Below are 12,039 nucleotides of genomic sequence, written 5' to 3' on the forward strand. Positions count from 1 at the left end.
TTGAAATCATTGATAATGACCAGTCATTAAAACAATTTAGTAGCATCACACTGTATGGTACAGGAAGGACCAGGTATTCACTTGATTTAAATCAAATTAAGAAAATACATAATAAAATTGTAATTATACATGAATAACATGGATTATATATTTCTTTGGGATTGACCCAGCACTGTTTTGTTACAGGTAGTTAGTTACCAATTGTGTTGTAAAACGACCCAGAAACAACCCAGTGTTAACACATACTTTCTTAGTAAACACTTGGTAAATACCCATTTAAACGGAACCATTAAGAAGAAAGTTCTACCCACAATTCTTATAGATAATTCCCATATTCCAATATTTTTGGTCAGCAATCACTTGTGTTTGATGATTGTGTCTGTTGAAAAAAAGAACCATTCCAAATGTAAAAATGTATGATTTAAACATTTATGATTTAATGTGCTTATCTTCACGTTTGTTGAATAGCCCCTTTGGGAGCAGCAATTACATAAATCCCTTGCTTTTGTGTGTATTTGGGGTGGTAATTTGTACACATTGTAGTTTTGTAATTCATCCACCCACAGCAAATCGATGTATAAAAGTAAGCCACATGATTCAGTGTCTTGACTGGTGGCTCCTATCGGGTTTAGTGGTTGTACATGGGCTGTGACTGTATGAAGCACCAGTGTCACCATGTGGTCATGTGTAATGAAATCGCTATTCAAAACTGTATTTCGAGGAATGGCTACAGTATTATACTGTATTTGACTTGAAATGAAACATTTAGGTTATTGATGGGATTTAGAAAATACAGTTCTTCAGCTTGTCCATTTAGCCCGTTTGCGAGTAGCAATAATCAATATTATTAGCATTTCTCAGGGTAAGACGTTTGAGTGATAGAGGGGAACTACAATAGGTACTGAGTTGATTAATATAAGCTGCTATATAAAACTATGATTTATATAGGAAATAATGTTCAGTGATTAAATATGTGTGATTTAATTCAAGTCACATGTAGAATGATTTCAAAAGCTAAATAAGACCAATTTCCTCCATTTTAATTATTCCAATCAACTCCCAACTCCAGTGTAATGATTACTGGAGCCAGTTTATCACTGAAATTAGAAAAAACTGTGCCGTTGAAAATTGACTTTTTGACAGAACAGGGCTTTGAAGTATGTCAAGCTGAAACAGTTTATCAACTATGAACTTGGAAAAAGGACACAACCCAGAAAGTGTATGATGCAAATAATTAATTGGCTTGCACTCATATTTGGCTTTTTGAATTGCACATACTCAATTAGGTTAGGAGTACACAACATGAATAAAGTGAATTCCTTTCCCGCCAAAACTAGACATGTGATTGTGATTTATTAACAATATCCTTGTGGAGATACTTGATTAACAACTACCATTGAATAGTGGGGAATCTGATGGCAAGTTGTCAGTGGGCAAACAGCCATAGGTGCTCCATATACATGAATTGATTTGTGGAGTTGAAAATAAGAGTGGGCAAAGAGGTAGGGAAAAGTGCTGATGTGATTCAGATAGGCCTATAGCCACTCTAATCGCTTACATATTTTACATTGCGACTGCATTCAGACACCTTGGGTGAGTGTACGCTGGAACCCAACAGTAAACAGCTCAGGGACCACACAGTGAGAAGTGATTTTTGCTCCTTTTTATTAGCACAAAAGCAAGCGGAGACATGCGGCGGCGAGAAGGGTAACGTGATTTATTGGGGACAGTGACTAGAATCGCCGCGCCTGCCGCTGTGGGCTAAGTGGAGGTCCAGCACTTTGGGGTTATCCATCCGTAGGGACAGCCAATACCTCAACATTGCACCAGCTAATTGAAAGTGCAGCTTTTAAAACAGAGATGTAATAAACTAACCATCAAAGCTGGTCAATTTTTACCAAAGCACCCAAAGTGAGACAGAGACAAGTTCATTAGAAGGGACATTCAGCTTAGTAAACCTTGATGACAACCCCCCCCCCCAGTGAAAAATGAGAGACATCTTGTCTTAACGTTGGAATCCTTAGTTGCAACATAAATTTTTGGACTTGTAAATTAATGATATATACCTGATTCTCGATGAAAATAAATTATAAATGCCTATGATATTAGTTTAACTGTCATACCCTATCAAAACACAAAAGCTTGTTTTAACACTGTATAACCAGGGCCATCCCATAGCTTTTTACCAAAACAGAGGCGGGGTGTTGCTATGTTATTGTTTCAATAAAGGATTCAAGCTTTAAATAAAGTTATATTTCATGACTCATGCAAAAAGATCAATCACTTTTCATCGTCTTGTCTCTCTTTGGAATTGAAGTGCTTCGGTTGTTTACTTTCTCCTTGTTGGGGTAGGGGACTTCATGCTACGAGCTGGGGTGGGAGACTTCAGTCCCTTAGGAGAGGTGGGGGACTTGGCACCGGCTGGAGAAGAGACATGGGAAGGAGCTGGGGAAGGGGCAGGGGTGACAACCTTGGGACCTGGGATCTCAATAGGACGTTTAGGTGGGATGATGGACTTGGGCGTTAGCGTTGGTTTGGCCTGTGGAATCGTGTCTCCATGCTTGTAGGCGCTCACAACGATATCCACGGACTCTCCTCCATATTTGTTCTGCACCGTCATAGTATACCTGCCACAGTCTTCCAGGGACACACGCTTGATGGTGAGACTGGCGAACTTCCCGGATTCGAGGGACACCAAGTACTGGTCATCGGTATACACCTCTGCACCATTTTTTAACCAGGTGACTTGAGGTTTGGGGTCACCGCACACTGTGCAGGTCAAACTCAGTGTCTACCAAGCAGGGCAAAGGAATTGAAACACCGTTGGTTACCCACACAGATATAACAGAAGAAGATGGAATGTTGGAGTGCTGTTGTTTGATTTAATCAGAGTTTACTATGCTTATCGTGTCTTGTTAAATCCCTAGTCTCTCCCCTCTTGCAGCCCCAAGGTAAAATAACCAATCACACTACAAACAAGTGTGTGTAGTCACTTTGGAGAGAGGTGCAGTTACAGTGACCTTTACAAGTAGCTCTATTCTGCCATTATGCAAACCATATGACATGTCTACACAATATTCCTATCATATACATCACGCATGTGTTTCATAAGGACCCCAGTTTATGTTTTCCCGCAATATATCATATGCTGTATGAAGTCTGACATGAGGAGGTGCTGTGAAATGCAATATAACTCCATAATCTTCCACCTAAGAGTGATTTTCCAGTGCTGTGCAGTGCTGTAAAGTACTTAAGTAAAAATACTTTATAGTACCTCTTGAGTAGTTGTATTGGGTATCTGTACTTTACTATTTCAATTTTCGACAACTTTTACTTTAGTACTTTCTTAAGGAAAATTATATACTTTTAACTCCATACATTTGCCCTGACACCCAAAAGTACTCTACATTTTGAATGCTTAGCAGAACAGGAAAATGGTCCAATTCACGCACTTATCAAGAGAACTTCCCTGGTCATCCCTACTGCCTCTGATCTGGAGGACTCACTAAACACATGCCCCTGGCTATCCGTAAATAATAAATAAACAAGAAAATGGTGCCATCTGGTTTGCTTAATATAAAGAATTTGAAATTATTTAAACTTTTACTTATGATACTTAAGTATATTTTAGTAATTACATTTAAAACCAAAACTTTTTTACTTTTCTCAAGTAGTATTTTGCTTACATTGACTCAAGTATGACAATTGGGAACTTTTCCCACCACTGGTGCTGTGTATAATGCAACAGTAGGTTACAGGGGACATCAGCTGCATCCATCTGGTTATGGTAGTTGACACTGACCTTCGCAATGTGTTAAACCATGTCTGGTTACCTGTTCTAGTGTTAAATATATTCCCATCATTGTATTCAATCACAAAATAAAAGGTAAATTACCTTCTTCTCCATGATGGTAACAACATCAGGGAGACCGCCCAGCACTTTGCCACGTTCTAAAAATGAAGATATTATATAATAACAATATTGTCCGAATCAGAAAATTCCCACAGAGCCACAATCTAGCATTATAACAAGAGAATGTACTCACTGGCTTCAGCATATGCTTCCTCTCTGGAAAACAAGGGGAAAATGGCAGTGAGTTCATTAGCACAGTGAGGCTTTGTATATTTCACCCCAAGACTGTAACTCCATACACATGCTCTGCATTACCACAATACATTAACACTATATAGGAATTCAAGCTGTGTTTTATCTGAAATGAAGATTAAATGTATATAGTATTATTGACCTGCATACATGTGCATGAAACAACACGGAAATGAATACACTGAACAGAATTATGACGTGATTATCTTACTTGAGAGTTGTGAATTCCGCAAAGGCTTTATCGTAGGCTGTGAAAAAGAAAGAAAAAAATTGGCTTTTCATGCATGTAGTAATTAAACCGCTCTAATTACATTATTTATGATTTATTATAGTTAATATGCACAATGCAATGCAGAGTGCCTGGACACAGCCATTAGCTGTGTAATACTGTGCAGCCGCGTTCATCGACCTTGCCAAGGCTTTCGACTCGGTCAATCATCGCATTCTTATCGGCAGACTCAACAGCCTTGATTTCGCAAATGACTGCCTCGCCTGGTTCACCAACTACTTCTCAGACAGAGTTCAGTGTGTCAAATCGGAGGGCCTGTTGTGCGGACCTCTGGCAGTCTCTATGGGGGTGCCACAGGGTTCAATTCTTGGGCCGACTCTTTTCTCTGTATACATCAATGATGCTGCTCTTGCTGCTGGTGATTCTCTGATCCACCTCTATGCAGACGACACTATTCTGTATACTTCTGGACCTTCTTTGGACACTGTGTTAACTAACATCCAGACGAGCTTCAATACCATACAACTCTCCTTCCGTGGCCTACAACTGCTATTAAATGCAAGTAAAACTAAGTGCATGCTCTTCAACCGATCGCTGCCTGTACCTGCCCGCCCATCCAGCATCACTACTCTGGACGGTTTTGACTTAGAATATGTGGGCAACTACAAATACCTAGGTGTCTGGTTAGACTGTAAACTCACATTAGAATCGGCTTCCTATTTCGCAACAAAGCATCCTTCACTCATGCTGCCAAACATCCCCTCCTAAAACTGATTATCCTACCGATCCATGACTTCGGCAATGTCATTTACAAAATAGCCTCCAACACTCTACTCAACAAATTGGATGCAGTCTATCACAGTGCCATCCGTTTTGCCACCAAAACCCCATATACTAACCACCACTGTGACCTATATGCTCTCATTAGCTGGTCCTCGCTTCATATTCATTGCCAAACCCACTGGCTCCAGGTCATCTATAAGTCTTTGCTAGGTAAAGCCCTGCCTTATCTCAGCTCACTGGTCACCATAGCAGCACCCACCCGTAGCATGCGCTCCAGCAGGTATATTTCACTGGTCACCCCCAAAGTCAATTCCTCCTTTGGCCGCCTTTCCTTCCAGTTCTCTGCTGCCAATGACTGGAACGAATTGCAAAAATCACTGAAGCTGGAGACTCATATCTCCCTCACTAACTTTAAGCATCAGCTGTCAGAGCAGCTTACAGATCATTGCACCTGTACATAGCCCATCTGTAAATAGCCCACCAAACTACCTCATCCTCATATTGTTTTTACTTTTTGCTCCTTTGTACCCCAGTATCTCTACTTGCACATTCATCTTCTGCACATCTATCACTCCAGTGTTAATGCTAAATTGTAATTATTTCGCCACTATGGCCTATTTATTGCCTTACCTCCCTAATCTTACCTCATTTGCACACACTGAAACATATCGCACCTCATTATTGTAATGTTGTTGTGTTTTGCCTGAAATAGCTCATCCTCGCTCACTCATTACTGTTTCCAGCCCACACATCGCATGACCTGTCAGGGACCAGCCCTTGATTATGTTTGTCATCAAACAGTCTGTTGACTAACTGAAGTCTGAGCCAGGATTGCACCTTTGATATTGTTGTTCCTGTTATTTCATCCAACGGATTAGCCTAAATATGCTGCTTGCTTCTGTGTACCCAGCTGCAGAGATGCCCTTTTCTTTGTATTATAAATGTAGAAATCAGTGTGAAACTGGACACTGCATGGGTTACCGTGGCAGGACTACAGTAGAGTGGCCAATAGTTGGTATGTGGTATGATAAAAACTACAACAGTTTTTAGTAGTTGGTCATTTTGATAAAAATGCGCAGTGTTCTCATTACTGTGGTCCAGCTGAAGACTCCACCTCATTGATATACTGCCAGAAAAAATGGTAATGATATACAACCTCCGTTTTTTTCAACATTTAGATGTTAGGTACACACACTAATGAAGACTGGGCTGGGAATCCAATGCATATGAATGAATGTGAATATCTAAAATGGTGAACTCCATTGATCAGGTGTATCATTTACAGGTTACCATTATCCTGGTATTGTTCTTGGGGTTCATACATGCTGAATGTGCTAATATCACTGCGTTCATGTGTTATGCTATTTGCAAGACGGTAGGAGAAGTAGGTTGTTAAAGGACAAGTACGACGGCATATATACGGTCTATATGATCTGGCTTACCGTTTCCAGAGAGGTCGATGGTGCGAGTATAGGTCTTATCCGTATCTATTATCTGGATGTGGTAAAGACCCTTATCCTTGTCTGTGGGTTCAATGATCTCCATAGTGGCCATGGCTGGGGTACCTCCAATATGCACCTTCTCAGAGTGAGAGAGTTTCCTTTCCCTGGAATGGTAAAGGGGAGGAACAGATGGAGCATAATAATTATTGTTTTGGGATTGAAAAAACACTGCTATTGAAGGTATCCATTGTGTTGGATTGAGTAGGCCCCTAAAGAGCAGTCAATGAAAAATTGTATAAACTAATTCACAGGTAGCTCAATGAGGACCTAATTAGGATCATACAAACATAACATGAAATTGTGATTGATTCTAATGAAAATGGTAGAATTTCCTAATTTCTCTCATAATAAGTGTCATTTTCTAGTAGTTTATCAAATAATGACCAGCTGCAGTTGCCTTTCTGGACCATTTGAGCATCATCATTATGTTATTTATGTGCCATGGCCCTTTTGGCAGGCAGGGAGGACCTGAAATTTGCCAAGCTCAAATTTGTGAGGAATCATGGGAAATGGTGAGCTTTGTTCAGTCATTGCGTGTGAAATTGTTGCCGTGCTGTGAAACATGCTCCCCTTGTCTATGCCATGCACGCCAGAAGAAAGAAAAACCCGAAGCAGCTACTTCAAAACGTTCATACAGGGATGAGAAGACCCACGCATGGTTTAGCTGAAACTGGCTTGCCTTACACAAGCTGCTGTAACCGATGACTTCCCACAAGTGTTTTTTTAATTATCCTGTAGCTATTCTGCTAGGTAGGCCTACTAAATATTTCCTTAGGACAGAGCATTAGTGAGAGTTTATATTTGTTTTGTATTGTTTGTGTGTGAAGAAAGGCTCTGGTGTCACTGTTGTTGTACATTTTTACTAAAGAGTCACAATTTTTGACAAAATCTCAAATCATGTTTACATGCCTGGCTCATGTTACGCCTTGGGATAAAACCTTGTGTGGATTCTATTTACATGAACATTTCCATAATTTCGCATTCTCTGCATAATTTAAGAAAAGAAAAGACCCCCACCCCCCCATATTTAAATACTTAGCATATGCTTACACGTGCAGCCAATGGATTTTCATCTCCTCTGTGTAGTATTTCATGTGGCATTGGAGCTGAATGCCTGTTGCTGTGCAGTGAATTGCCAACTCAGTTGCAGAGGATCCTGGTGAGCGAAAAGGAAAACCCAAGCGTCCTTTAGTGTACATATGCTGACATATATGTTCTATACGTCTCTTAAATTAATAATATATCTTCTTAGATAGACACAACTTGGTGACTTGCTGTGGTTTACTAATTGGTTGGCGAGTGCAGGGAATTGGAAATCAGCACAACAAATGCTGTAATGGGGATAAGATTTCAGGCTAGGACGACAGGTACAGATTTGTTACTTCAGCCCAGTTCATGAGGGTAGAGTAACAAGACCCTTGATATGCCCACTGGCTGTGTTATCCGCCTCATTAGTTTTGCTGCACTGATTTAGCTGCACTGAGAAAAACCACAGAACTGTGTGAGGAACACATTATCTGTAATCTAACAATCAAGTCCAACTGATTTATTGCCCTGGTTGAATAATGAGTAGAATAAACTGAAATACGTTTTTAAAAGTATGCTAAAGTATGTTAAAGCATGCTAAGATATGCTAAGTATACTAAAAAAGGGAAGTGGCAATCAAGCCAGCTAAACTTGAAGATATTTGTACCTACCAGCAAGTTTAGAAAGCTTGTTGATAATTTCATCAAAAGCTGTAAGAGAGATGTTGATAGAACAAAATTACATTCAAAGTATGTTCACAGTAAGACAATATATTTCACATACAACATGGTATCATTTTGATAATAGTATTTACCATGGCCAGATATTTCAATTTGGGACTGATGCTTTCCTCTGTCGTCACTGATGGTAGCTTTGTAAATGCCAGTGGAAGCCTTGGAGAACTAGGTCGGATAAAAAAAAACTTTTCAGGAATCAAATTAGAATAGATATGTCTCAAATTAGTATAGATATGTCTCAGTAGATATGTCTCAAATTAGTAGATATGTCTCAAATTAGTATAGATATGTCTCAGTAGATATGTCTCAAATTAGTAGATATGTCTCAAATTAGTAGATATGTCTCAAATTAGTATAGATATGTCTCAGTAGATATGTCTCAAATTAGTATAGATATGTCTCAGTAGATATGTCTCAAATTAGTAGATATGTCTCAAATGAGTAGATATGTCCCAAATTAGTAGATATGTCTCAAATTAGTATAGATATGTCTCAGTAGATATGTCTCAAATTAGTATAGATATGTCTCAGTAGATATGTCTCAAATTAGTATAGATATATCTCAGTAGATATGTCTCAAATTAGTAGATATGTCTCAGTAGATATGTCTCAAATTAGTAGATATGTCTCAGTAGATATGTCTCAAATTAGTAGATATGTCTCAGTAGATATGTCTCAAATTAGTAGATATGTCTCAGTAGATATGTCTCAAATTAGTAGATATGTCTCAGTAGATATGTCTCAAATTAGTAGATATGTCTCAGTAGATATGTCTCAAGTTAGAATGCAGTAGATAGGCCTCAAATTAGAATAGATATGTCTCAAATTAGAATAGATATGTCTCAAATTATAATAGATATGTCTCAAATTAGTAGATATGTCTCAGTAGATATGTCTCAAATTAGTAGATATGTCTCAGTAGATATGTCTCAAATTAGTAGATATGTCTCAGTAGATATGTCTCAAATTAGTATAGATATGTCTCAGTAGATATGTCTCAATAGATATGTCTCAAATTAGTATAGATATGTCTCAGTAGATATGTCTCAAATTAGTATAGATATGTCTCAGTAGATATGTCTCAAATTAGTAGATATGTCTCAGTAGATATGTCTCAAATTAGTAGATATGTCTCAGTAGATATGTCTCAAATTAGTAGATATGTCTCAGTAGATATGTCTCAAATTAGAATGCAGTAGATAGGCCTCAAATTAGAATGCAGTAGAAAGGCCTCAAAATCGAATGCAGTAGATACCCCTCAAATTAGAATGCAGTAGATAGGCCTCAAATTGGAATGCAGTAGAAAGGCCTCAAATTGGAATGCAGTAGATAGGCCTCAAATTAGAATGCAGTAGATAGGCCTCAAATTAGAATGCAATAAATAGGCCTACCCTCTGTAATAGTAGCATTGACCACGTAAGCATGATTAACATCCTTACATTGAGATTAGAATTGTTTTGCTTTAGTCAATTCCGGTTCATACACTGTCTCTAACCACATTTCCATCCACAATTTTTACATGAGTAAAGTCAAACCATATTTTGTAAAAACAGCTGTGATGGAAACAGGAAGTTTCAGTACAATTTTATAAATGCTGACAGATCATTTGTTAGTTCAACATTGGTGCTTTCTTTTTCTGCTGATAAAATGTATCACGCACGAAATGGCAGTGGAAGGCCTTTATGCGCAAATATTGATATAATAACCATCATATCGAAGTATCATTCCGCGATGATATGGTATGTAGTCTACTTCTCCCACTACAACTGGGGAAACCATGCAGTTTATTAGGCTACAGATGAAATAAGTTATGATGAACTTCACAGGGTGATGAAAGGGCACAGTGATGAGCGTGATGCTCCTTTCCAATAAATACCAAGGGTCTTATTCTGATGAGATGGTATTGATGCTTGACTGCCATTTGATAGATAAAAATATTCTCGCTATTATCCATAATAATCTCAACATGTTGACTAGCCTACCCGCACAGCCTACCCGCACTGCATCTACAAGCTGTTGGCTAGTGTGCACACCAGAGTAGACACATTTGCAAAACTATCGCTAGAGTTGTAAATACGATGGAAACACATTGAACTTTACATTTGTATTTGGTACGTCACAATTTAAGCTGACTTTTATCTGCAACGAGTCAGTTTGGTGGAAACACACCACTGGTGAAAAACATTTTTGAATATTTTTTTTTTTTAATATTCGCATGAAAATCTATTGCCAATTGGATGCAAACCTAGCTATTGTCTCAATTTCATATAATTTTTCTCACCACTACTGGCATTTACATGTGGCCAATGTCAAACAGGCTGTATATCAAGCACAGGATCAGAGTAACCTCTTCCATCTCATAGCTTTGTGAGGACATTGAGTAGTACTTTGTGAGTACGATTGCAGGGTGTGAATATTTATAATGACATAATTGGAAGTGACTGCTTTCTATGACAGTGGAGCTTTACTGAGGATCGAGCTGCTTATCTTCTTCCCCTCAGGGTTATTCCTCTTGTTTCCTATAAATGACTGGTGCCCCTAGGACCTCAAGTCAAAATTCACCTCGACTGCACCTCTTACTTCCCTTACATTACATTACATCACATTACATCACGCATGTTTTGCTGGCTGTTTGTCTCTTGTCTTTTTGTGTGAAACAGTGGAGGCTGCTGAGGGCAAAATGGCTCATAATAATGGCTGGAACGGCGCGAATGGAATGGCATCAAACCATGTGTTTGATTTACTTGATACCATTCCACTCATACCGCCCCAGCCAATACCATGAGCATGTCCCCCCCAACTAAAATGCCACCAAAAACCAACATCCTGTGGTATAAAGTAGGCGGATAAAACCAACATCCTGTGAACTGACAGCATGACTGTGTAGGCGGATAGAACCCTCCAACAACACAAACAAGGGTAATACAGTATTAGAGTATTAGTATGACTAACTTTGGCTTGTCCTGATCATGTCTAGATGATATGGAAAGTCACAGGACTGCTCAGAAATGTACTCAACAACAATTCTGTTCTCAATGACTGCCTTGAGATTTCCAGCAATGAAGTCATAGGATGAATGTGCCTAACCCGGTTTACCAGACTGCAAGGTCCTTTTACTGTAGACTACTATCCAAACTACTGGGTTTCCAAGAAATGTAATTGTGCTTCTGCCTATTGTCCACATACAGTAACACCTGCTATTATATGTACAGGTAAAATAATGGAAGCACTTGAGTAAATGAGGGATGCAAAGTATGTTGAAAGCAGGTGCTTCCACACAGGTGTGGTTCATGAGGTAGTTAAGCAATTAAAACATCCCATCATGCTTAAAAGCTCTGCATGGTCAATCTGATGTCTGCAGTGGCTGTACAGAATGGTGTCACATCCCTCGAATAGAGTTCCAGACACTTGTAGAATATATTCCAAGGCGCATTGAAGCTGTTCTGGCGGCTCTGGTGGCTCGTGAGAGCCCAACACCCTATTAATACACTTTATGTTTATGTTTCCTTTATTTTGGCAGTTACCAGTCTTTTGTTCAATCTTTATACAACAGGTGAGTCTAATCCTGAATGCTGATTGGTTAAAAGCGCATTCCAGCAGGTGTCTATTCCATAAATTACCACCGGCTAAATCTATGACGTTAAAATGCAAATATAT

At 39.0% G+C, this 12,039-nt stretch overlaps 1 protein-coding gene across 1 annotated transcript in view; it reads right to left on the minus strand.

Moving 5' to 3' along the window:
* Positions 1-1,648: 1,648 nt before the first annotated feature.
* The window catches only part of LOC139376934 (myomesin-2-like), a 38,549-nt gene continuing 28,158 nt past the window's right edge, over positions 1,649-12,039 (minus strand). The window contains exons 29-36 of the mRNA XM_071119946.1: positions 8,460-8,547; positions 8,317-8,355; positions 7,670-7,775; positions 6,560-6,723; positions 4,317-4,353; positions 4,047-4,069; positions 3,896-3,951; positions 1,649-2,791 (exon numbers count right to left, since the gene is read on the minus strand). Of these exons, the coding sequence (XP_070976047.1) occupies positions 2,330-2,791; positions 3,896-3,951; positions 4,047-4,069; positions 4,317-4,353; positions 6,560-6,723; positions 7,670-7,775; positions 8,317-8,355; positions 8,460-8,547 (975 nt within the window). The 3' untranslated portion in view covers positions 1,649-2,329. The remainder of the gene's footprint in view (positions 2,792-3,895; positions 3,952-4,046; positions 4,070-4,316; positions 4,354-6,559; positions 6,724-7,669; positions 7,776-8,316; positions 8,356-8,459; positions 8,548-12,039) is intronic.

The sequence above is a fragment of the Oncorhynchus clarkii genome, chromosome 20 (genome assembly GCF_045791955.1).
Source record: "Oncorhynchus clarkii lewisi isolate Uvic-CL-2024 chromosome 20, UVic_Ocla_1.0, whole genome shotgun sequence".
Taxonomy (NCBI): Eukaryota; Metazoa; Chordata; class Actinopteri; order Salmoniformes; family Salmonidae; genus Oncorhynchus; species Oncorhynchus clarkii.